This window comes from Psittacula echo (assembly GCF_963264785.1).
Source record: "Psittacula echo genome assembly, chromosome: 2".
Classification (NCBI taxonomy): Eukaryota; Metazoa; Chordata; class Aves; order Psittaciformes; family Psittacidae; genus Psittacula; species Psittacula echo.
The window spans coordinates 30,108,083-30,135,617 of record NC_137737.1 but is presented as its reverse complement, the minus strand read 5'-3'; the positions used below and the strand labels follow the sequence as shown (position 1 = coordinate 30,135,617).

The 27,535-nt window shown below is 35.8% G+C and overlaps 1 protein-coding gene across 3 annotated transcripts in view; it reads right to left on the bottom strand.

Moving 5' to 3' along the window:
• Positions 1–27,535, bottom strand: part of DGKB (diacylglycerol kinase beta) — a gene marked incomplete at both ends in the record, with an annotated part of 332,840 nt that overhangs the window by 142,253 nt on the left and 163,052 nt on the right. For all 3 annotated transcript variants that reach the window (XM_080639402.1, XM_080639403.1, XM_080639404.1), the window contains one exon: positions 6,087–6,151. In XM_080639402.1, coding sequence (XP_080495528.1) covers positions 6,087–6,151 — 65 coding nt within the window. The remainder of the gene's footprint in view (positions 1–6,086; positions 6,152–27,535) is intronic.

Genomic DNA, 27,535 nt, shown 5'->3' with positions numbered 1-27,535 from the left:
TATTGATATCTACACTGTATAATGCAGTACTCGAGCTGGGACACATGCTAAAGATTCATTTACTTGCCATTTCTCCCATCTTTTGCGGCCTTCTGAGATAAAACCAGTGTCACATAACATGTAGGTCAAAACGAAAGCATAACTTTCGTCACTCATATTCATTATGAGAACACTTACGCACCTGGAGATCACTTGCACAAGGTAAATTGGTACTTTCTATCACTTAAAAATTTCCTTAGAGACTAAATGCATAGATATTGGCACAAAATAAAAGCGTAATTAAGCAAGTTGAGAGGGGATCTCAAAAGTACATGGTCAGGAATATGCTACAAATCAAGTTATTAGGAAGAAGGACTTTTTTTGCTTTAGGATTTGTTCTTCATAGAATATGAAAATAGACTGATGTTTGAAAATCTCAGAGATTATGTACTTAAGACTGTAAATGCAATTCATAAATTCTACTTTAGTTTACTGAGACTAAGAAATATTTTTATGTTATGGGTTGCCAGAGAGTCATATTAGCATGCCTAATTTAACTGAGTATTATTTTAGAATAGTTAATATAAACTTGGATTATTTTTTGTTGAATATATTCTTTGTTTCCCTGTGTATATTCCAGTCACATAACTCATACATCTGTTATTCCCAGTATCGAATCTATGATGTTTACACAGATCTCCCTGCAAGGCATTTTGATCTAACTGAATCGTTATTTCAACAGTATATCCTAGTTTAATGATACTCTTACTTGAAATGTTGTCTTTTGCAAGTTTTCTTCCCTCTAGGGTTAACTCAGCCCTTTCACAGTGAAATCAGAAAATCTGACCCTACTCTTAAGCAGGAGAAGCTGGAAAGTGAACTCTGCTTTCTCAACACACGGTCCTCAGCACTTCAGACTCATAGAGTAGGTAATGTGACAGCTGAGATTCTGAGTTTTATGAACAGATTTAAATCTTAAAGAAATCTCAGTACTGGTTTCTGATAATAGGTGCTAATGATCATAGAATCAGAGAATCATAGAATAGTTAGGGTTGGAAAGGACCTTAAGATCATCTAGTTCCAACCCCGCTGCTGTGGGCAGGGACACCTCACACTAAACCATGTCACCCAAGGCTCTGTCCAACCCGGCCTTGAACACCGCCAGGGATGGAGCATTAACAGCTTCCTTGGGCAAACCATTCCAGTGCCTCATCACGCTTACAGTAAATAACTTCCTTCTTATATCCAACCCCAACTTCTCCTGTTTAAGTTTGAACCTGTTACCCCTTGTCCTATCGCTACAGTCCCTAATGAAGAGTCCCTCCCCAGCATCCTTGTAGGCTCCCTTTAGATACTGGAAGGCTGCTATGAGGTCTCCACGCAGCCTTCTCTTCTCCAGGCTGAACAGCCCCAACTTTCTCAGCCTATCTTCATACGGGACGCGCTCCACTCCCCTGATCATCCTTGTGGCCCTCCTCCAGACTTCTGCCAACAGTTCCATGTCCTTTTTATGTTGAGGACACCAGAACTGCACACAATACTCCAAGTGAGGTCTCACGAGAGCAGAGTAGAGGGGCAGGATCACCTCCTTCGACCTGCTGGTCATAGTCCTTTTGATGCAGCCCAGGATACGGCTGGCTTTCTGGGCTGCCAGAGCACACTGAAGTTGGCTCATGTTAAGTTTCTCATCGACAAACACCCCCAAGTCCTTCTCTGCAGGGCTGCTCTGAATCTCTTCTCTGCTCAACTTGTTGCTGTGACTGGGATTGCTCCGACCCAGGTGTAGCACCTTGCACTTGGTGTGGTTAAACTTCATAAGGTTGGCATCAGCCAACCTCACAAGCATGTCAAGGTCCCTCTGAATGGCATCCCTTCCCTCCAGTGTATCAACCAAACCACACAGCTTGGTGTCATCGGCAAACTTGTTGAGGGCGCACTCAATCCCACTGTCCATGTCACCAATAAAGATGTTTAACAAGACTGGTCCCAACACTGAACCCTGAGAGACACAACTCGTTACCGGTCTCCAGCTGGATATTGAGCCCTTGACCACAATTGTTTGTGTGCGCCCATCCAGCCAGTTCTTTATCCACCGAGTGGTCCACCCATCAAATTGATGTCTCTCCAATTTAGAGACAAGGATGTTGTGTGGGACAGTGTCAAACGCTTTGCACAAGTCCAGGTAGATGACATCAACTGTTCTGCCCCTGTCCATCAGTTCCGTAGCCCCATCATAGAAGGCCACCAAATTGGTCAGGCAGGATTTCCCCTTAGTGAAGCCATGCTGGCTGTCACCAACCACCTCCTCGTTTTTCGTGTGCCTTAGCATGCCTTCCAGGAGAATCTGCTCCAAGATTTTGCCAGGCACAGAGGTGAGACTGACTGGTCTGTAATTCCCCAGGTCATTCATTTTCCCCTTCTTGAAAATGGGGGTTATATTTCCCTTTTTCCAGTCATCGGGAACTTCACCTGACTGACATGATTTTTCAAATGTGTTGGCCAGTGGCTTAGCAACTTCATTCGCCAGCTCCTTCAGGACTCCTGGATGGATTTCATCAGGTCCCACGGACTTGTGCATGTTCAGGTTCTCAAGATGGTCTCAGACCAGATCCTCTCCTACAGTGGGCCCAAGGTCTTCATTCTCACAGTCCCTGCATCTGCCTTCCAAGACTTGGGTGGTGCAGTCAGAGCCTTTGCCAGTGAAGACCGAGGCAAAGAAGTCATTAAGAACCTCAGCCTTCTCCAAATCCTGGGTAGCCAGTTCTCCCGATATCTTCCGAAGGGGGCCTACGTTGTCCCTAGTCTGTCTTTTATTTGCAATGTACCTATAGAATCCCTTCCTGTTATCTTTAACATCCTTAGCCAAGTTTAATTCTAACTGGGCTTTAGCCTTCCTAACCTGGTCCCTAGCTTCCTGGACAACATCCCTGTAATCTTCCCAGGCCACCTGTTCTTGCTTACACCTTTGATCATAAGATGAGATTACTTAAAATGGCATGTTAGGATTCATTCTTTTGACAGAGGTGAGGATGCTACTGTGGTCTCACGTACATTCTTTTCTATTTGACCATCACCAGAATAAAAATTGTTCTCCTGCAGATCCATTTTTAGGAACAAGTAATGAATATTTTAATATCACTGCTACACATTTATGTTGAGCCTTATTTGGAAAACAGTATTGAGGAATTCCATACTGCAGTTTTCAAGTGATTAAAGCACATATTTAACATTTCTCAGTGAAACTTAAGCTTCGGAACACAGAAGAACCTTTCGAAAAGGGACCTGATTTCAGTTTAATAAGAAATAGAAAAAAATCAGGTGCTTCACTGAAAAGAAATGTCACAAGGTGGCTTTTAAGTAATTTGAAAATTAAAGAAACAAAAGATAATGTGGATTTTTAATTTATGAGTATTTATACATACTTAAACTTAGATTTTCCAAAGATCTAAATGTCTAAGTATCACTAGACTGTTTAGAAATCCATACCTTAATTTATTTATATTTTTACTAAGTTAGTTATACTAAGTGTTTGTGTCCAAAATCTATGAATACAGCAGTTTCAAAATGTGTCAGAGCTCTTAACAGTCACCTGCTTCCAAAGCATTCAGCAATGTTGGCTAGTAATCATGCAAAAGTCCTTCCAAGCCTTGTGAAATGTTCTTCATTTTGAGAAGGTAAACAAGTACAGAGAGATTATTCTTTCACACACAAGTACACCATGTCAGGAGTTTCCCTACTGGTATGCTCTATTTACACGTGAAACTTGGGACGAGTGTTGAGGAATACCTTTAGGAATTTGAGGATCATTACCAGGATCTAAAGCAGAAGATTCTCCAACCCCAAACTTAACCTAACTTGCTTCACTGAAGCAAAGCCAATACCCTTGTGTTTCAAAAGACCTCTGCACACAGTAGGAAACTTTCATATGTTCATTTTCAGAGTAGAACCTCAGTGCAAGGACTGCTTTACAAAACTGCATGACAGATGTGGCAGCTCAAAACCTTGAAAAATCATGCAAGAGAAAAGTAACATAAAACCACAAGATTTTTTTTATTCAGCACCAGAGATATTCACATGTGACAATATAGGATTTTTAAATGAGTAATATAGGATTTTCAGATTAGTAAATGCTATAAACTATGAAGCCCACTATGAATCTGACTTGAGCTGGACTTGCTGATCCGCAGTCATTTAGATTGCACAAAAAAATTCCACACTCTGGTGAATTAAGTCTTGCAGTTCAGCAGACATCTAGAAAAGAGTTTTATTTTCACACACAGCAGGAAAATGCTGCTGCAACATATTATGAAGTGTTGCCACATGCAAATAACTGTTAGTGGAACAAACTATTTGTGAACTAACATCATCCGGAAAATTCTATTCAACAGAAATAGAAATTCGTATTTTTTTATCACTACACAAATAAGAAACATTTTAAAACATCAGTCTCTATTGCAATATTTTGCTCAAGTCCTTACATTCCTTTTAGAAAGGCATAATCTTTCTGAATAGTCTTTCAATACCCAGAGAATCATTGCTTTTTTCAAGTTCTTTCAATATCACAGTACCAAAGCACGTAGGCACTGGAACTATATATTTTTGTAATTAATTTCCTTAAGATAATGTTAGAAACATCAGATTCCTTAAAATATAGATGAATTCCAAGGTGAGTCTTGCTAGCAGATGTTATTAATGGCATATGATTTATTGTGACATGAAATCTGATCTGAAACTCATGTTATTAGCTGAGCTTTTTATAAATTATAATTGCCAACTGCTGAAAATATGCAGAAAGACCACTGATAAACTAGCTTCATCTTCAGGGCCTAGACGATCCACATTTGCTAAATGTCCAAAACCTCTAGTCCTGCTGAACAAGTATAATGCATTGGGATGCACAGATCAGGTTTGATTTTTTGCATAATGCAATTCTTTCAGAATGAGAAGCATCAGAGGTAGGTAGAGTTCATAGAAAATAAATGTTTACTGTGGAACTTGAAAAGAAGCATACACTTGGGTTCACAGTCTGTCATTGTATAGATTCTAAGCAGATTGAATATTTCAGGGAAAAAAAAATCTCTGGCAGTTAAATGTAAAATGCATACTTCAACATGAAAACACTAAGAAGTTAGGTAATATTCAAACATCATTCTGTACAGCTCTAAGAAGACAGCACAAACAGCATATTTTATCATCCTAAAGTCTATGAAGATTTGCATCTACATAAGACTTTCCATGTCACCCCCATAGAAAACTAAAGTCTATGGAGAAGCTCACAATGACAAAAAACTTCTGTGATAATAATTATTTCCAGATATTCCATTTATTCCTAATAACTTTGTATCTTACTTTCCCTCCCAAGGTGCCTTTAAATGTTAATTAAAGTTTCTGAAATGTTACTTTTACCTATCATAACTTATGTGCTAAATTACCTAAATAAGAAAAGACAAACAAGCATTGCATTATGAATATTATCTAATCAACAAACCAGACATTGAAAGAAGGAGAATTTACAGTACATGTTGTAATACATTTTTAATCTCCAGAAAAGCTCTGAGATAATATTGCAAATTCAAAAAGCAACACAAGGAACAGATGCAAAGTCTAATTCCTGACTTATTTTACATATTCAAAGTTATTTAACGATAAAAGCATTTATGTGTAAAATGGCATTCACTTGCCCTTACTAAGAGTATATATGGAAGAGCACCCTGTCAATGTACTAGTGTGCGTGTGGGAATGAAACATAAGGATCACCATCTGCAGCTGTCTAATAAGTGCTCTTCAGTGCCTAATGGCAAAGTGTCAATTCAGGGATCCTCAGATACCACAATGCATCATCTTGTCCATGCTAGTCTTACAAGTCAAACATTTAACATGTGAGAACAGTTTATTTATAATGCTATTCATTTCAGTTGAAATACCAGATATAAAACAGTTACCCTACAAGCAGTCTGAGAGCATATACTTAATACAAAATGCATCAATTTTCTGGTTTTTTATAAGAATCAGTATTTTAAAGGATGTGCAAAATTTAACCCCTCACAGAACATACCTTAGTAACATGGAAAAAATCTTTTCATATGTAGATATTTTTAGATTCTTACCTACTGTTGAACTTCTCTGGATGTTTTTCTCTCATGATATGGAATCTGTGAGCAATTGAAGCATCCTAACAGGAAAAAGAAAACCATATTTCTATTGTGACAGCAAACCACAAAACAGAAGTCCAAAACTGTGAACAAGACATATGGTTTGTAAGGTGTTCTGCTAAATGTAATTTTCAACAAAAACAATACTCTTATCACTTAGAAGGCTTAAAGGTACACTGTATGAAGAATGGGATATATCTGAACTTTATTACCCCTTGTTACAGTCTCCATTATTTCTTTTTACAAATCAGAAGCGATAGTTTCAGTTTACTGCAAGTTTCTTCAACATCTGTATCATTCAAATCTGGTGAAGGTTTACAATAAGACCATTCACACTGTTCTTTCTTGTAGGAGTACTTACTAAAGTCTATGAAATCTATTCCTTTAGTACAGATGAGTGATGCAGCAGAGTCACTCTACATGCATATAGCTTGATATTTGCATATGGCCATTCAACAGCTTTCTCTAGAAAACTGGAATGTAGAAAACTGGGTAGAAAATGGAAATAAATGTCAGGAGATGCCCCATTTAATTAAATACATATTATCAAGATATTTAAAAATTTAGTAAATTATGCTAATACTACATTTAAATAATGTGTATGTGAGATGAAATAGCTGCATGAAATACTTGCATGTGTATAACATTTTAAAGAAAATCAAACCACTGTGGTGGGGTGTTGCTGAAAGTAGAGTATTTGGAACTGATGTGCTAGAATCAACCTTCAATGCATTTTAGTATCTCCTTTGCACTTATGAAAATAATGTTTTCCTCATTACAGATCATGTAATATTTATTTCACATAAGAATCATTAACAATTTACAAACTAGGAATTAAGAACACAAAAAGTTTCTTCATCTCTTAATGTATGTATTAAATGAGGTGTGAGGATACAAAACCTACCAACTCCGAAGTCTTGTGATAGTAAACACAGAGAAATCCATTAGGATCATGCTTTTATAACTATGTCTTAAAATGCTGCATATATATGAATATATAAATGTATTTATAAGAAAAGTTAGTTCAGTTACTACAAAGTTTAAATGAATTCCACTTTTCAGGTAAAGAGAGTCTAAGAAACAAAAAAACCTATTGCTATAACCAACTATCGTGTATTTGAAAAAATACAATATTTATCAACTGAAAAGATTATGGAAGTACATAAACCAAGAATTTGAGTATTTCGGTATGAAATCTGTATCTAGCAACAAATTAAACACTTTAAATACTTAAACTTTAAGTTGCTGCTACTGCTAAACATGACTAAAATATTTTGTTAGCATCATCTTTATTTAAATCAATGTTATATAAATCTCAGTGAGCAAGCAAGTACTCAGTGCAGATATATAGATACCCACTAACATCAAATATGGCTGCAAAACTTTATACCCAAACAGCTTTTATTTACTAGAATCTTATGTAGGGCACGATCTGGAGAACAGAATGGTTCAGCCTTCAGGTTTAGCTTACTAACTCATGGGTACTTTGAAAAAAATAAATTTATGCACTTTAATACCTTGTTAAAGATAAAATTGTCCATACCAATTGATAACATTTAAATAACCTTAAGATTATGAACAAAAAAAAAAACAAACCCAAAAAACATAAATCCAAATATTTTTTATACACTCCACTGCAGAAGGATTTAGCATAGTATAGACTTTTTAGGCAAAACTTGTGCTCACTGATCAAATAAAATCCATTAGTGACATCATTAAATGTATTTCTCCCTTGAGATATTAACTTTTGTTCATGATCTTGTTATATAGTTTTTCTAAAGATGTACATAGTTTGTTGCTTTATGCACATCATAGTATTTTTTGATTAAGAATGGAATTGTCATTTTACTGTTCCACAAGGAAATGACAGCAAAAATCCCTAGTAGAATGGAATGATGTTAGTCACAAAATGCCTTATTGCTCTGTCCTGTCACTCAAACCGTCTTCTGAAACTTTCAGTGCTACATTCTCAAACTGCACTCATTATTACTTTAGATTTATTTTTATGTGCAATTTTATAAGGCAAATATCCACAAGTATCCAGGTGATCCCACAATTCTTGGAGATGGATGAAATAAAGCTGACAGTAAACCCTGAGACATCACACTTCTAAACAAAGCCTGCCAGCTGAACTAAAATAATAACTCTGTTAACTTTAGAAAGACCCGTCATTCATACTTTATCTCACATTAGATGTGCCAACATGAGAAAAGTATATTTGTTAGCCAGTTATATATGAAAAAGAAATTAAAGGACTACTGTTGTAGTTAACTGTTCATTTTCTATATAATAAAGACAGACCCAAGATAAAACAAAGGAGTAGTAATATATTTTACAGATACTAGGAAACACTAATCAAGGACTAACTGTCTAATGAATGAAATTAAAAGGCTAATGTACTTACTCATGCATAACAAATGCAAGGCACAAACAAGCTAGGGATCAATGCCCACTGCAGATGGCAAACAGGCAGTTGTTTCCATTAAAAATTGATTTGATCAAAATTTTCCCCTGCCTCAACATTTTCTGACTCTGAACCTCCAAAAAAGTAATACACAAAGCTAATTTTGACACTCATGACATAAGACAGGCACACGTCAGAACAATTTCATAAAAAAACTGTTGAAAGGTTATTTTTACTAATAAAGACTGTAAACCAGAGTAGTAACTACACACACAAGCTTGAAAGCAGGGGAGTTGCTAAGGCTTTCCTCAGTTTATACTGCACAACTGCCCTCTTGAACCCTTAATTAAATCCAACATAGACAGCCCTTAGATTTCCTAGCACAAGGACCTCTTCCCAACCATAACTCCACACTACAGGACAAGTTCATTGCATGTTAGCAAAAAAATTTTTTGCTTTAGGGGAAAAAAAGAAAAGAGAAAAAAAATAAAAACTACACTGAGTTTTCTGGTTTTCAAATGTCTGTAATCTTCTAACTGTTAAGATAGTAGCATGCAGAATAGTATAAATAAATAACAACTGGAAGACTTCAAAGTAACAGGAACTTGAGTGGTAAGGAATGCAAGTTCCGTCTAAGAGCTGCAGAAATCAATAGATGCAATCCCTGAATCCTGAAGAGGAACGACGAAAAGTTTTGTATTTCTGGATGAGAACAGAGTGTTCTTCACTGTGAGCTGTTTCAGCTATATTTGAAATAGGATTCATTTTAGCAGACTTCATTCATCCATTTCAAAAAGAGGGATCTAGCCTGACCTGTTTAGAGCATACAACTGTTGTTGAATCAATGGAGAATTAATTTCTTTTTCTTTGTCACAAACTATATTACAATCACCTAATTAACCATTCTAAGAAACAGAGCAATATCCCCATGGTAAGTTGAAAATTGTTTGCATAATGCCGTCCATTCCTGCTACCTGATACTGTGGGTAGCCAGCAAAGTATGAGAAATTATTTTTGTCTTCTATAATAAAAATTATGTAGAAGAGAAAACCAAAGAGTCACCTCACATGCTTCATGGTATTATCTAGCAAGATAACAAGTGAACGGGTTTCTTTAGAAAGATCATCTGACAATCAGATACTGGTTTATGATTAATACCACCTGTGGGCATTATTTATTAATTTTTATTAATAAACTGATACATATCCTAGCCTGAAATACAATTTTCCAGCAGTGCAATACCTGAATTTAAGTATTTTCCATTTTTAAAAGTAATGCACCATAAGCATAGATAAACATGCCTAAAATTTACAAGACCTTTATGATTAATAACAATCTAAGGAGACACAATGCTGTCAGGCCTGTTGCAAGGTGAAAGGAGGAGGGAAGTCTTTCAGGATCACTGTAATATGAAACTAGTACCTTTCACTACACCACTGGTTTAGTTACAAAGCTCTTTTTATACCTAAAACATTGTAATACTTTTCACCAAGGCATCCAGAAATGGAGATTTTTTTTTCAGGAACACTTTTGCAACAAAAGCAATGCTGGTGAGCAAAGTAACGCTGAATAAAGAGCATTTAAAGCAGAACTATGTAACTAATTAGACAATTTTGTGTTTCTGAGAATGTTATATGAATATTTAAGTTGTATTCTACTACTCTGAAATACTTAATTTCTTTTTCAAGATATACAATATTTTTAGTCATTTACATGTCATATGCAATGTATGACAATACCCTGGACAGTGACAATTTCTTTGAACTTTAATTTTATAGTATCAACAATCTAATCCGAAAAAAAAAAAACCCCACACCTTGTTCTCTTTTGTATGCCTCTCTATCCTTAGATGGTTTCCACTCACTACTGCAGCATTTTGAAAGTACAGATGAAGGAATGGGTGTCTAAAGAACACAAAATACAGTTTACCCCTGTTTAAATTCTACAGACTTGTGAACAGACTTTTAAAAAATGTACCTCTGTATCTCCAAATATTCAACCTGGAAATATGCATGAGGAACATGTAGACATATACACGTATATAAACCCTTATTTTGAACCCGCTCAGAGTCTGAAGTAGCTGGACTATCCTTCTTACATCTCATTCAGGTTTGTTTTAAATCCTGACAGTGAAGATAAGATAGAGAACAGACAGGGCATATCTGAATCTACTCCTAGGAAATGGAAAAAATATTTTAATTGAACTAGAACATTTCTCAAAGTGACCTGCCAAGAAGAAAAGAAGCTTAAGTTGCTACACCTTTTTAATACCTTATGATTGACTTACACACATATATATTCATCTTTTTAATGGGTATTAGCATTACCGGAAAGCAATCTGAAGCAGTCTTTTCAGAGGAGTAACCTTATACATTGTGAATAACCTTATAGAAAGATTAATTCATTTAATATATGTCTAACTATAAGCTTGATGTGATTAAAATTTCCATTAAATAATAATTTTTATGCTGGTGAACAAACAAATGACCAATGTGCGTCTTCTTTGGGTATAAATGGTCTGATTATTTTTCTCTAAGATGCTTCTTTAATTAAGGCTTAATGGATTCACAAGGCTAGGAAGCTTAAAGGATAATTCAGCAACCTGTAATCTTTGGATCAGAATGCAAATCTAACCAGAAATACCAGTTAGCTCACATCAGTTATTAATGTGGGATAGTACAGATGTACAAAAATATAATTGAAAATAGATTAAGAAAAGTTTGCTGTACTGGCTTAAGACTCAAAATAGTATTTCTAGATAAACAAACATCCTTATGATTATGCATTCCAATTTTTTCACATACAAAAAAGCAAAAGCTATAGATACATGTTTTAATATTTCTCATGCTATAACCATCAAGAGTCTCAAATAAGCAAATAATATGAGTAGTACTGAACCATTCAACGCCCAAGTCTAGAAAAAGGTAATCAAGAAACTTCAGGTCCTGCCTTATTTGGATCAAGCTGTCATTTCATATTTGACTCCCAAGTATTTTTGATTAAATTACAAGCATTAGCCTTTGAGACCTTCCAAAAAAAAAAAAACAAAAAAATCATTAATATATTAGGTTTTGGTGTAACAGTAGTTACTATAGTTATCTTAGTTTCTACTGATATTTTAAGCTAGTATAGCTGAGAAAGGTGATAGCTTGAGAAGGTCAGAGCAAGAAGAGATTTCAGGCTCTTTTTGATACAGCTTTACTGAAAGATAATGTTAATTCACATAAGAAAAATCTGAGAAAAAAAATAATCTGAGAAACTTGTGTTCCTGGTTTTCCAAGAAAAACACAGAAACTGTCAAGATAATGCTATTCATTTTGTCAGTGATATTCGACAGCCGGCCCTGTGACGGTCATGTTTAAATACATTTCAGCTGCATATGTATTACTAAGTCAAGTGACAGTTCATATTTTAAATACTCATTTAAGTAGGTAATATCTCTAAAACCAGGATGAAACATTCAATAACTACAGTATTTATAAATGATAGGCAAAAGACCAGAGGATCGTATATCTGGAAATTGTAACAAAATAGTTAGACCAGGCCTTTAGACATAAGCATATTTCCTCACCCTTTTTACTTGAAGTCAGATCTCTCCTGAGTTTCTGACACTATGTATACGCAATTTGGTACTAGAAATGTTTCACACAGACACAAAGGAGAATCCATTTTGCAGGAAAAGATATGTTCATATAGAATGACCACATGTCCCATCCCAGCTGTAGGGACCACTCCAGGAACCAGTCCTGTAACACAAGCCTTTGTATCAGTACGTCATGGACTTTCTTTGAGGAATTACTTTGGTGTTTAGAAACTGACACAAAATTCCTATGTATTTCTATTTTTAAATCACTAATCAAATTCAAGGACCATCAAAGAAGACTGCAAGATAAGACTGTTAGTTATTATCAGACCAGATGACTAAAACAAACTATGCCCCATGACTCAATACAATGCAAAGGACATGTACCCTGTAAGATGAGCTCTGCAGAGAATACATAGTGTCACTGAGCACATCTTCCTTTCTTTATATTTGGTCACCCTAAATTTACTGTAACTAGAGAAGGGTTCTTCGACATCTATGCTGAGTGTTTATGTGGTCACTAAAAAGAGAAGAAAAGTGATCACATGGCAATTAGCCAACATAGCCATATAGACAGTGTATTAAATATCTTGTATATCAAAAAGACCTCTGTGGTAAACCTTTAGTAGCATTTCTGATAACTGCTGATGGAGAACTATGCTGAAATTGTCCCAAATTATCTTGCACAATGAGTTTGAGCATAACACACTCAAGGACACAGCTCAGACTGAAAGTCAATACAAGCACTGCAATGCAATGCAGTGGGCTGTTGCTTTAGTTGTTCTTAGGAAACACACAGTAAAAGTTTACGTTAAGAACCTGGCTAGCTTGGAATGAATGCCTTGATTTTCATGCCCAGCACTTTTGCAATTCTGAGTAGAGAAAAGTGAGCAATTGTAAACACAAAATCAATTACTAAGCATTTTTTTTTTTTTTTGTGAAATACTAATTACTGCCAGTACGCTAAAATCTTAACATATAGGCATACTTGGGATAAGGAATAATGCTTGTGCTGTGTCCTGAAAAATTAAACTCAATTGATTTATGTTTTTAAAATACTGTCCTAATAAAAAACCCAAAACACCTAAACAAAAACCAAATCCCTCTGGGTATTTTCATTTTGAGCTTTGATAAAGTTGGCATTATAGTAGTACTCTCAGGGGCTAAATTTAGGCCCTTAATTTATGTTCCAAAATTGGCAGGATGATCTCCCAATGTGCTCAAAAGTGAGAACAAAGCTCTTTAGAATAGTTTTTCCAAAAGGCATGCAGACAAGTTTCTGTGCTGAATCATCATTTGGAAATCTTTTGTAACTTATCATACAACAAGCTGAGCACACCTAACTTCTTAACTTTATGAAGCTATGCCTGAAATGCAACAGTTTGAGCTGTCCTTTGAAATCTTCACTGGGGCTCATGCCAAATTTTGTATCACCACCCATTTTATATGCTCATTTGCTTGATAGGGATCAAATAATAAATGTTCACCTGACTTCTCCTTAGCAACTCCCCATAACTTGTTAGTCAAAGCCTTGGCAACACAGTGTTATGATTTTAATACATATTTATGTTATTCATTTGTTTCCATAGCAGATATTTATTTTTATAAGAAGTATGCAAACTACTGAAACATCCCTCATTGATTTACACTCTGAGAGAATATTTTTCTCTTAAATGAAAAAGGTCACTGTTTTCATTCATTATGTTTTCAATTTGAATTTTAAATTTTTGCATTAGAATATTATTTACTGTCTTCCCTATTGGACAAACAAATATTATTAAAAAAAATGGCATACTCATAAATTAGGACTAGATGTTAGATTAGTCAACTAAAGATGTTCTCTCTCTCTCTGCACTGATACACAACAAACTTTTTAACATCCTCTCCCTTGCATCTATTATATAACCTCTTTGTTCTTTCTTACAGGCCTAAAAGCAACTTTTCTGACTTTTGCTCAATATCTGGATTTGTTCTGGTATTGCACTAATCGAAATATTTCCTGAATCCTTCTACTTTATTTTCTTGGTTTTGTCTTTACCTGTGTTATCCCCAACTAAGCAGACACAGAACTATCAAGACACAGGTTTTCCTTATCCCGTAACTCAGATTTTAATTTTAAAGTGTTTTTCATTTGTGTCAAGCTTCTTCCTTGGAAAGATTTCAGGATTGCCCTGCTCACCCTTCCTAATCGCATTATCATTGGCATTCTTCACCTTCACCATCTTCTCCATTTGACTTGTGGCAAATGAGGCAAACTTCTGCTTTTTTCTGTCCTAAAAAAAGGATAGTTAACTTCTGCGTTTCACATTGTTTGATAGGTAGCTCTTTACCATTAACACCAACTCCCTCTCTTTCAGGAATTTCTCTCAGAATCTTCTTCCAGAACTACCCTCTCTGACATAATTTTCCAGGATCAGTGTCAGTGCCCTTCTCTTCCATTCCAACCCCCGTTTTTTTCTCAAGTGACAAGTTCACCACAACTTGTCTGCCCTGCAGAAGGAGGAGAACCCTTGCTGATACTACTAGTCTGCATATTCCGAGTGAGCACCTCCAGTGAGAAGAAGTGATGAGTTCAGAGTATGTGGATGACTAAGATATTTGTTCATTGTATTTAGCATTAAGAGTTATGCCTAAAACTCCATCTTCCTCAGACTTAATCTTTCCACCATCTCCAAATCTACCAGGGTCTTAATGCTAGACATTCACCTGTGAGATGCAACTATCAACAGTATACTGGCCTAGAGGCCTTTGTTTTTATTTAGTATTTCCTTCCTCTCTATTCCTGCCCCTCAAATGCTATTCAATCAATATGGCTTGGATGATTACTATATTAATTTTCCCCCTTGGTTTTGATGCTTAGTTTTTTTCCTCATATATTTTACTTCTGTAGCCTGTTATTTAAACACATACTGCAAAATATTTGGAATGCCAGAACAAGTTCTATTTTCTCTCATGGAACTTAGGACTGCTTAATGCACAGTTAACTCAAGCCATAGTCTTTGGTTTTGGTGGTGTGGTTTTTGGGGTTTTGTTTTGAGTTATGTCTATACACAATTTTATGTTGCCAGTCTTTAATGACAGTCTGAAGACTTAAAGAAGTCTTTATCTTACCTACATCATAAACTTCCTGTTAAGTAAGCAGCTGTAGAATACTCCAATATGGAAAGAAAAGCAAGGCCTCGATGCCAAACGCCTGACGTAACTTCTAAATGACTACATATAAAATCCACAGAAGCACCATGTACTGAGGGTAATTCTGTCCACAGTTTGAGTGGGTGATGGTTGCATTTTTTTGTTCTTTGGCCTTCAGTTCTTGCCATCATTTGGTGATATGTCTTGATTTGCAGACCTGGCAAATTGTATAAGCATCCTAATTCCCACACATGCTTCCAAAGAAGATTCCATCAGGCTTCCTTCTTCCTTCTCCTCTTCCAATCTAGGCCACATCCTTGTACCAGTAGTCACTTGGGAACTAGTTCACACCTTAAGGGTCTGTCAAGTATGACATAGCTGTGGGAAGGCAACAACAGCAACTGAAGAGCATACTTGCAGGCTTTGTGTAATGCTACCTTTGTGGGCGAAGAGTGAGAGGTATCCTACTCTTTTCAGGCATTTAGCATATTAAATAGTTGTACAACTTTTGAGGGCTTCCACGTTCTGAAGAAACAGTAGAAGAGTGTAATGGAAGTACCTACACATGGCCTGTTTCTCCCTAGTGCTCCCAGCTTATGCAAAAGAGACAGATTGCCTTACAGCAGGATGAAGTTATAGGGGAAATCGCAGAACAGTTTTGTGTCAAACTGAGACAAACCTATTTAACTGGACAACTGAGAAGCCTCCGAGAATTATAAACTAGATTCACATGACTTACTCATGCCAAGCCAGAGTTGTTTCTCTGGGACTCTAAACGGGTGCTGCAAAACCAGAATGAAATTAAACTGTTCATAAAGGTGTTAGACTGAACAGATTAGACCCTAGCAGATCATCTTGATCACACACTGGCTTTACTGCTGTTGTTACTAATTTGTAACTTTAAAGGTGAATGCATACTAGACTTCATTCATAGTCTAAGTGGTCAGACTCCTCCCTGGAGTGCAAAATCACACATTATATGGCAACGTTCATGAAAAACAAGAGGTCAGTGTTTTCTGAAATATACGTGCTATCCCAAAACCTTAATATAATTAGTTCATATAAACTGTGTTTGATATCAATAGCTCTCAAGCTAAATAAAGCCTAGGCTCTGTAGTAATACTTATCTGAAATACATATTAGTCTAAAAAAATGGAACTAGATGTTATCTTACTGAGCATTTAGGGGCTGAAAAAGATACTCTGCATGAAAAATACAATCCTGTATTCTAAAAAAGCATAAAACATCCTATGGCTTATAGAATGAAAAGCTCTTTCTGAACTTAGTATTTGGATATATGGAAAAGTGTTAAAATAGGAACAAAACTGAATGTGTGTTTATGTTAGGTATAGTCAAATTTTCCAGAATTGATTCACATATATTTTCTGCCTGAAACAGATCAAGCTTTCTTTACAGCTGCTTTGAATAAATAATTTAGGTATGTAAAACATTTTACACAGATGATGACATGGTTCAGTGCGAGGTGTCCCTGCTCATGGCAGGGGTGTTGGAACTAGATGATCTTAAGGTCCATTCCAACCCTAACTATTCTATGATTCTATGATCTACCGAGCGTACAGCACACAGAGGTTATGCAGTACCTGTTTCTGTAGTCTATGGACACTCAAAAGACTTTGATGTTAAATATATTTATTTATTCCAGAGAGGCTCTATTACATGGTATAAAGGGAGTAAGTCACATGTTGTTATCAGAATGCTGATACTTAAGGACAACAAAAAAAATGTTCTTTAGTATATTGAAGTCACTAATAATTAAGAACTGTAAACATTTTTTAACAAAACTAACATGCAGTTAAACTCTGCTTCAGATGAAAAGGACGAAAAACATGCAGCAACTTTAGAAACTACCAATTCTATATTTCACTATTGGTTTATGCAATACTATTTCACTATTAAGCAATCTCACAGCAGAATAGAAAATACCATTCTTGATGCAGTCAGAAAGCCTGGAAACTGCACTTATTGCTCATTGTTGTGACTTCATACATGCAAAATTTTCAAGCCTCCTCCTCCCACAAAAAAAATAAATGTCCAAATTGTTTTAGAAATGCTACAATGATCCTTCAGAGAAGGCTAAAGAAATGTTTTCGTAGAATCGTAAAACAGTTGGTGTTGGAAGGGACCTTAAAGATCATCTAGTTCCAACCCTTCTGCCAGGGGCAGAGACACTTTCCACTTGCCTAGTGAAAAAGTCTAGAGAGGTGTATGATAAGTGGAACTGACAAATTCCCTAAATTTTCTAGTAAAATAATTCCCCCTCCCAAGCATGCACTTGCATAATGCTTTTTGCCTAACCATCTGGTCAGGCTCAATGCGTCATGGTTGTTTAGCAACTTACAGCTTTAATGGTAGCTTTGAATATATTATACCAGTACCCTATTCTCAGCCTCAAATTGTTTGGGAGGATTCTATATCTGCGTAAAAGCTCCTTGCATAAGTCCCGTTTAGTCAGGATTTCCAAAACAGATGAGGTTTTCCAGAAGGCTAAGTTGTTTACACTAAATACTGAGGTACAAGTCCCCAAATTAATTTTTTCATTCACAGAGTTAATCCCCAAATGATCAGACTAAAGGGTGCAGCAAACTGTAGTGCAAAGGCAGGAACAAGCAGAGTGAGAAAATAAATCCTTTGGTTTCTTTCTTCTGTGAAGCCAGTATCGCTTAAAATAATGCTTTCATTTTGAAAGCATTTTTAAGCCATGGAATATGGAACCACCTATATGCAAGAGAGGTATTATAAGTATGCAGAAATGGTAAACTATATTTTGTCATTTTGAAAATCTGTTGATATAGTGATTTCAGCTCCGGAAGAACAATTCAGGAGACAACTAAGCACATAACCAAAGTCAGGTCCGTAACATTTCCTTGCAAACAATATGAACAGGATAGTTTCTTTGAACTTCAGGCCAGACAGTTATGTTGTGAACACATTTTACAGATAGAGAACCACACTGGTTTTTGATAACAATAACTCGATTTGCTTCATGAGACAGAAGTTCTAACTAAATCTTTGGTGCATAGTCAAATCACCCTTCAACTTTTTACCTTAAAACCCAACAATGCAGTAGGCTGAAAGCTGCTGCTAGATTTTCATAAATTTGCAAATCAAAGAGCACCTGTTTGTAAAGTGCTGCTTTGCTCAGCTACTTAAATAATGTAATCAATACTAAATGACAAGCTAGTATTCCCAAATTTGCTGCAGAGTAAGCAGACACTTGTCTTGCCAATGTTTGTAACAGGTAATCCTTCTAATTATAGCTAAGACAAATGTAGTTAATATTAACTTTTACTCAAGCATAAATATCACATCCATATGACATCAGAAGTTATCTAGGAGTAAGCATGTTTTAATGGTTATAATTATTTTGTATAATACCAGCGGTAATAAGGGCAATGTAAATCAGTTAAATCCTACTTTCACTAGTGTCTTGGTTTAGCTAAAGAGCACTCAAAACCTACAAAAACTTATGCAATTTAAAGATCAGTGCAAATGAAACATTTCCAAACTTTTGGAAAAGTCTGAAACTAGAACTTAATCCTTCTTTTAGTTTCAGTTATGTACATGGTATTCAAAGTAATTTCCTATCTAGATGCATGAAATATACCATTGAGATGCTTCTTTAAGTATGGAACAGAACTTAGAACATAACAGACATTTCTTTCTGACAAAATTAAAGTTGCAGTTCAAGCTGCCATCAACTTTCCAAATAAATGATTCCATGTCAACATTCCCCAAAGGGGCATTTCGTAATTGCCTTCATTTATACATTAATCTGTGACAAACCCAACTGTTTCTGGAATAAGAAGCATTTTTTGCCCTTACTTTTCTTTCAGTAAAAATACTTACACTGTTCAAAATTACTAAAATATAATCTACAGCAATTTCAGTGTTACTGAACAAATTGTAAATTATGCTTTCTGAATTATGGATGGAATTTTTAAAAGGCTTCCATTTTTACAGTCTTTTGAAAGGACAATGGAATCTATAAAAAAACGAGATTACAATTTCAGCATTTAAAACCTACACAAAGTAATTCAAACAAATGTTATGACATTTAAAATAATGAAACCCTTCATTTATGCCAATGTGTCCTACTTCACATATAAGGAGTCAGAACAGATGTCCAAATATTGTAATGCCAAAAGAAAGTTAGGGCATATCTTGATTAATACTCTCAGAGCAGTCCATGGTGTCTCTTTAAAACTGGCATGAGTTACTTCAAAACATCTATTCAAAATCCATTCTAGGAAACACAGCTAGACAAAGTGTTCCCAAGACAAAAGGAAAACAATAAAGCTCTGTATAACCCTTTTAGCAGTGTAAGCTGCATATTATCGACAGACCATTCATTGCAATCAACAAATGATTAATTGCAAATTTGTTGCTAAATTGACCACGAAAAAGACAAGCTTCAGGGTACTGTTAAAGAGGAAAAACTTATGTTAAAAATGATTGGAGACTTTTGGTAGTGAATTAATTCTAATCAATACTCTTGTTGACTACACAGTGGAATAATGACTTCCTTAAATAGCGTATGTACCTATTATTGTCGACATTCAAATTAATATTTAACCTAATGCCTTGCTTTTTTTTTTTTCTCCTTTTGAAAGAGCATTTTTCTAATTTCAACCTTAAGAACTAGAGTCTACTATCAACTGCAACATAAACCAGATTTTTGCAATGTGTAATATCAATCATCCTGGGAGACATAATATACAAGTAACAAGAATTTCTAATACAGAAGTAATAATATTTGTTTATATTATTTACATTAAAATCTTCTTTTTAATTACTCTTGGCATGGATGAAGTATTAGATACCATTAAGTGTATCTACCTTACAAACTTCTGACAACTATACAATTATTCAGTTTTGTGCAACAATGTGATTTCAGATTTTCCTGGCCTTTCACTTTTTATACTGAAGAAACAGCAAATATACATTCACCATCCAACCCTTTCCTTCTCAGTCATGATTATATAGACCTTACCATCTTTGCTGTGTTTTCTATACCAAATAATTTTAGCCTACATAACTGTTCTCCTTATGGAAGCTATTCCATATGTTTGATCATTCTTCTTGCTTTTCATGAAATCTTCTTCCATTTTGCTAACAACATTTTTGAAATGAGAAGACCCAAACTGTACACACTAATTCAAGAAATAGGCACACCTCAGGTATAACAGTAATCTCTATTTTTTTTTCCTTATTTTCCTAATCAGATAATAGTGCTGCTGCTGCTACCTTTTATACAGTAAGCTAGAATCTGAAACAATCACCCAAGAAGACCCAGGAATATGTTCAGGTATTTATGGGTGAAACACATTTTCATAATCTCAAAAGAGCATATAATCAACAGGCTAAATTGTTTCCTTTATTTTTAGAGGGAAAGTCATGCTCTCAGAATGGATAAAAGATTTATTGAGAATGAATAGGAGAAAAGACGAGAGCAAGACAGCAGATACACATATATGGTGCAGGTGCATGCAAGAACAGAGCAGACTGATACAGTGGATTAATGATGAAGTAATTCATTCAGAGTCCTTCCTGTTTTCTGGTCCATTTTATGCGCACTATTTTATAGTACATGAAAAAAGAAATTAATTATAAACTAACAATGATATTTCTTGACTAACAAGATGAGTCTTTACTCACTGTGGTTCCATAAGGACATTTTCCCTATATTTCAATCATAATTATATTCTCTTCATTTGCTTGAATATAATAGATTCAATAAAAGCTTAGACAGGAGCTCAGGAATACAGTTCCTGGGACCATTTGAACATAACAGAACAGAACAGAATGGTTCAGTTGGAAGGAAGCTACAATGATAATCTAGTCCAACTGTCTGACCACTTCAGGTTTGACCAAATATTAAAGCATATTATTAAGGACATTGTCCAAATGACTCTTAAATGCTGGCCATCATGAGGCATCAACCACCTCTCTAGGAAGCCTGTTCCAGAGTTTGAGCACCCTGTCATTAAAGAAATGCTTCCTAATGTTCAGCTAACCCTGCCTGACACATTTTGAACCATTCCCAGCATTCTGGAACTGGATAGCAGGGAGATCAGCACCACTCCTCTCCGCTTCCCCTTCTCAGAAAGCTGTAGAGAGCAATAACGTCACAGCTCAGTCTCTTTCTCCAAACTAAACAAACCCAGTATCCTTAGTTGGTCCTCACAGTATGTGCCTTTTAGCCCTTTCACCACCTTTCTTGCCCTTCTCCAAATCAAGTACCTTAACTTCTGTCTTAAACTGGGGGGCCCAGAACTGCACGCAGTACTTAAGGTGAGTCCACACCAGTGCTAAAATCAGGTCTGTGGTTTCCTGGATCTTCCCTCATGCCCTTCTTGTAAATTGGAATTTGCTTCCCTTGTTTTTTGGGGTTTTGTTTTAAGCAGAATATTGTCTTGTGCTATATGTACAAACCACTGATAAGGCCTCTGTATTCACCATTTTCACTCCGTACCATTTTACGTGTCAAAAATACCCATGGACATTGGTAGAAACATTCCTCAGGGATATTTCTACTATTGTCTCTAGTCATTATAACAGTTATGGGTTGTTTTTCACAAACCTGTACTGTCAAAGAAGAGCAGTTCTTTTCCCTGCAAACAGTAAGAGAAACTAATAATGTGTTCCCAAAACATTAATATAAAACACAATAAAGTATTGTTTTCTTAACTAATTAAATGAGGAATCATAGGATAGGACTGTGTTTGTAACCAAAAGTGCAGATGTTCTGTCTAGTTTTCATTCAAGAGATAAAACCAGCTATCCTGGCACAAAAGCCCAAATATCCATATAACAAAGTGGCCTCCATTTGGTAAAATGTTGATTTTAAACTCACCCTTTATCTTCATAAAGAATCTTTTCGTAGGTTTTTAATAGTAGTCCTTTGTAATTCTGATATGTAAACCAAAACACTGACATGGTATGTGAACTGAGGAGCCTCTTTGGATTCCAGCTGGCTTGGCTATATGCCTTTCTAATGGTAATGAAGTCACACAGCTGCTAGGACAATCAGCTGGAGTTCAGATCATCACTAGCTAAATGGATATCCACTGACTGGCTTCTTACGAGGACTCATTAAAGTTCAGTGTTAACAAACTGTGGGGTTATGTAGGTTTACATGGTTACAGCAAAGTGCCTTTTAAAAATGAACTTGCTGGAGCTGAGAAAAGTATCTTCTTTTCCTGCCTGTAAGTGTTACTTTGTGCTGGTCAAATCAAGAAAGGTCCAATCCTACTCTCAACTGAAGTGAAAGGAAAACTCCCATTCATTTGCACGGAAGTAAAACAAATCAGTTCCCAATGTTTCAGGGATTTTTGAAGAATACTGCTATTCAAATTACTTCAGAATGCCCTAGCTAAAGGGTCACTAAGTATTCAGCTATGTCCAATTTTCAGCTTAGAATGCAGTGCACACTAGACCTGTGAGAATTTACCAGCTTCTCCTTTGCCCATCAAATTGCTAGCACGTTTGTGCCACATAAAATGGTGAAGTTTCACCATTTCCACAAAAGGACAGTTTTTTATTCTGAAAATACAAGTTGATATAAAATACTCTGGTTTAGCCTAACAGACTAGACAAGCTTCAGTGTGAACACAATAGATTCAGTATTAACTGTCTTCCCTACAGATAAATGGAAAAGTGCAAAATGTGCCAATTTTTACAAAATCAATATTGCTATCTTTTTTACCTCTACAGTTTTTGTCATCTGTTTTTACTGAACAAAATCTGAATTATTAAACCTTATTTGAACACGGAACATGCAATGGTGTTTGCTTGACATGCTAAAATGGGATAAAAAGTTGTATCAGCCTAGTGTGAATGTGCAGTGACAGACCTTCTAAAGCATTCTCCACATTCTTCAAAACTGATACAGTCCTTAAACAACATTTCAGCTGTTATGAGTAATGGAACCAAATGGTTTCAATCATGGGAACAAGTATCTACTGCTCTACTAGTGAAAATTTCAGTGAGAAATGACCGTGGTCAAAAAAACTGACCCTCTTTTAATTTGATGAGAATTTTTTACAGATATTCAGTTGGGCAGAATTTTGGTCATCAGTGTTCTGAATCAACTCAAAACATAGCAACAGCAAAATATAAAATTTATAGCAAACTTAAAAGGAACTTATAATCCTTCTATATAAGGATTTTATCTTTACAGTGATTTATGAAAACAAGAAAAATTCCACACAAAATTACAGTGAACTACTTCCTGCATTCCAAAGAATTTTGATCTCTTTACTTTCCTTTTTAAGGCTTACCCATCTATTTCCCATTGGGTTTCCTCTAAGAATCAAAAGCTAGTCAGTATTAGTTATGCGAAACTCAGACGAAGGGCTTTGGCAACACCTCCAGATTATAATCAGCAAAATATCATAACTCCTACTAACCAATATATGGAAACTCACCCACATACATGATATCATCCGGATTCAACTAAGCATGCTCAAACTCAGCAGTGACATTCATGCACAGGGAGAAGTCCATAGAAAGAAAATAACAATACTCTTACAGTTAATTACACTCACGGACAAATAGGCAAATAATTCCTTTACACTTGCACATGCTCCAAATTCTACACGGTACCTCCTGCTAGTAACAAAAGTATTATTTTAGTTTTGATTTAAAAATTCTTTTAGTGGCTATGAAAACTGGCAGGATGACAACATATTCTACATAAAGTCCTATATTTATCCACTGAACTTAGGTTTCCTTGCCAATATCCTTTGGCTTTTACCTACAAGAGATACTTCTGCTGGCAACCAGTAAGTTCACTTCCATGGTTCACAGTTGAGGCTGTCAACAAATGTGCCAATTGTATGACCTGGATATTTATTCAGTATAGAAGACTCAGCAGAATTATTCTATAGGTTGTATAAATGTCACCTGGTGATAACTTTCAATTAATGTATATCTCAGCTGAATTTGAATAACTGATCTAGAAAGGAAAAGTTCTATAACCTATCATTTCCCTCAGAAACTTATTCCAGAAACAAATCAATCAACCAACTACATGCAGCAACTGTCAGTTGATCTGATTTTATCCACTAGCAAGCACACAATTTAATTTACAGCTCCAACTCAACCCCCACTCATATAAAATATTCCTATTAACTTCTGAGCTTTTGATTAGCTTTTGCCAACTTAAACGGAATGAGTATTTTTTCAGATGGAAAATAAGGAGAAATAATTTCAGCTCAAATGACAGGTACTTTTTTTCCCTTCTTTGGATTTAGAAAAGGTTGCTTCAGTAGCAAATAAAGAGTTAGGATGAGCACATGATCTTTTCCTATTTCCAGTCACTGCAGTACACAGGTATGCCTACAGGATACAACAAAGTGTTAAAGTGGTGCCCAAAAGAGAAAGACTTCATACAAAACAGGAGCCACTTGCAGTGTTTTGCAGTGTAACCATCTAGAGCAATTGCTCTTGGCACAGGTCTAACCAATTTGTGAGCAGGCAAAATGCCATCTGAACAGATGGCGTGAGGTACACAGCCAACCAACCATGTATGTGCATCGGCTGTGGGTAGTAATGGCATGATTCCCAGGCATGAAGGTCTAAACAGTTATCTATCCTGATCTTACAAGCTCATGTTTATAGAGGATTGTCACCAATAGTCCAGCTTTGTACGAAATTATCTTTCAAATAAAAATATGTTCCTGGAGCTGAAAATCGCAGACACTTGAGTTTCAAGAGAACTGTGTTCATTTCTTTATTACTTCATTTAACAACTGAAAAAAAAAAAAGAAAAAAAAGGAAAAGTTACAGCTATGAAAACAGTCTCCAGCTTCCCAGCCCCATTCTACTTGTTGCTTACTGCTTTGGCAATTCTGTGCAGACAGCGTTATTGATTCGAAGAGCAGGGAATTAGCCTTTGGGTAAGGGTAAGGGAATGCTTGTGCTGCAAACCTGCATGTTGATTGTGTCAACATTCTCCTCCTTCTTGTTCCCATATTATACAATTGTCCCATGAAAGAAAGGAACAAAATGTTCTCCTAATCTGGAGGTTCACAGGAATTATTCAAAGCACTATGAACACACCCATGGCCAGATACGGTCAACAGTACCTGGAGTTTTACAAACCTTATCTGTCCCCATAATCATGGAACTGCAAAATAACTCTAATTCACCTTTACCTGGCATCTTTACAGTGTGTCTCAGGTACATCTGAAGATCACAACCAATGATTTTGTCTAGGCAAATATAATTTAAATTCTTCAGTAATCTAACACAGCTAACAATTTTTAACCAGCTATGTTTACAACATACTGAATTACTTTTCTCATTACAAACTGCCCCAAGACAGATTAAGATACCTTTGTGCTCCTCAGTTACCTGAAGCTATTTTCCAAGTCATTTTAGTGATTGGTTCTTATCCTTAAATCTCCATAGATTTTCATTACATATGTTTAGCCATAACAGTTGGTTTGCTGACTGTACAGAAGGTTACAATGACAACAGTTTTGTCCTCTGTTTGGATGAACATTCTGAAACTGCTACAATCAGGATTTTGATGCAAACTTTTCTAGTTTCAAGTTCCAAATGAAATCTTGCAAATAACTACATTCTGTTTTTCTTAAAAATGTACATCCCTGCAACACAAACATGACCTTGCTATATAACTTCTCATTTTTATCTTTCTGAATGTTGGGAAAAAAAAACAAAACAAAAGACAGACACCCTTCTGTAAACATAATTGGCTATCTGAATAATAATAATAAAAAAGCTTACTTATTTTTTCAAGCCAATCTTCTAATGCTTTATTTTTAACCAACAATACTGGACTTTACATCAGCATCTATCCAATGGTACAAGATATTTTTGCTTACAAAACATGTAATAGTAAGTTTTTACAGAAAATGTTGCCAGCTGAAATCCAATCAGTTTTACTAAATGATCCATCCTTATAAATTCACCAGGGTAGATAAGTTGACTGTGAGCAGATAAATTGGGCTGATTCAATAGTGTACCTACCAATGTTCAATACAATGCAAAAAGACCATCAACTATAGTCTTTTAAGACATTTCTTGATGGATGCCTTTTGTATATGCCAAGCAATCTGGCAAACAAGAAGATAAATCTGGTGTCCTTGAAACAAGTAGAACAAAAAGCCTACAAAAAGATTTCAACAGGATCAGGAAATTACCTGTAAACGTATTACAGATTCCAAATTATCAATACTTATATATATAAGGAATCACAAAGAACTGTAGGAATATTCATAGAAGAAAAACTGTGTGATTATAGGTTACATTACAGCAGTTGTCTATTGTTTGACTTGTGCAAGGAACTGACAGAAAGAGAGCAGTTTGCTTGAAATAGCAAAACAAAATTCAGGGAAAAAAAAAAAAAAGGCAGTGTAACCCCAAACAAAGCTGTAATTGTCAAGAGCCTGCTAAATTAGCTTTTATTTTGCTTTGCAGTATGTCTTGAACATATTGAACATCTTAACCTTACAGAGAGAACCTGTCTATTCTTAAAATTACTTAACAATACAAGTATATGTAAAATAGGCTAGGAGAGATGAAGCTTACATAAGCAAAACATTTTTGCCCACAGAGCTGGAAGTTTCAAATAGTTGCCAGGATGCCATATATATACAGTTGGTTATACCTCTTCTCACTATACCTTGAAAAATAAGTTTGGCTTAGTAAGTGGCATCAGAAACATAGATTATTGTCTGGATTGTTAAACTGATGAGTTAAAAGAGAAAAAATTACATATATATGCAGACAACAGGGATTTTGTCCGTTGAACAGAAGGATGACTATTTGGTGATGGCATCCATCTCTCCACTACAGTACCTATAGCTGTGAAAGTCAAAGCCTTTCAAATTTCTGGTTTTATGGGCAGCTATAACAACAGCAGATTGTGTAATACGGTTCAAGTATCCAAAACAAGGCACATCTCTCTTAAATTTGCCCTATTTAGTCCTGGAAGCCATGATGGATTTGATATTAACATTATGGAAATGAAAGGTTTGTCAGCTAAGGCACAGTTAGAATTAAACTTGGCTAGGGATGTTAAGGATAACAGGAAGGGATTCTATAGGTACATTGCAAATAAAAGACAGACTAGGGACAACGTAGGCCCCCTCCGGAAGATATCGGGAGAACTGGCTACCCAGGATTTGGAGAAGGCTGGGGTTCTTAATGACTTCTTTGCCTCGGTCTTCACTGGCAAAGTCTCTGACCGCACCACCCAAGTCTTGGAAGGCAGATGCAGGGACTGTGAGAATGAAG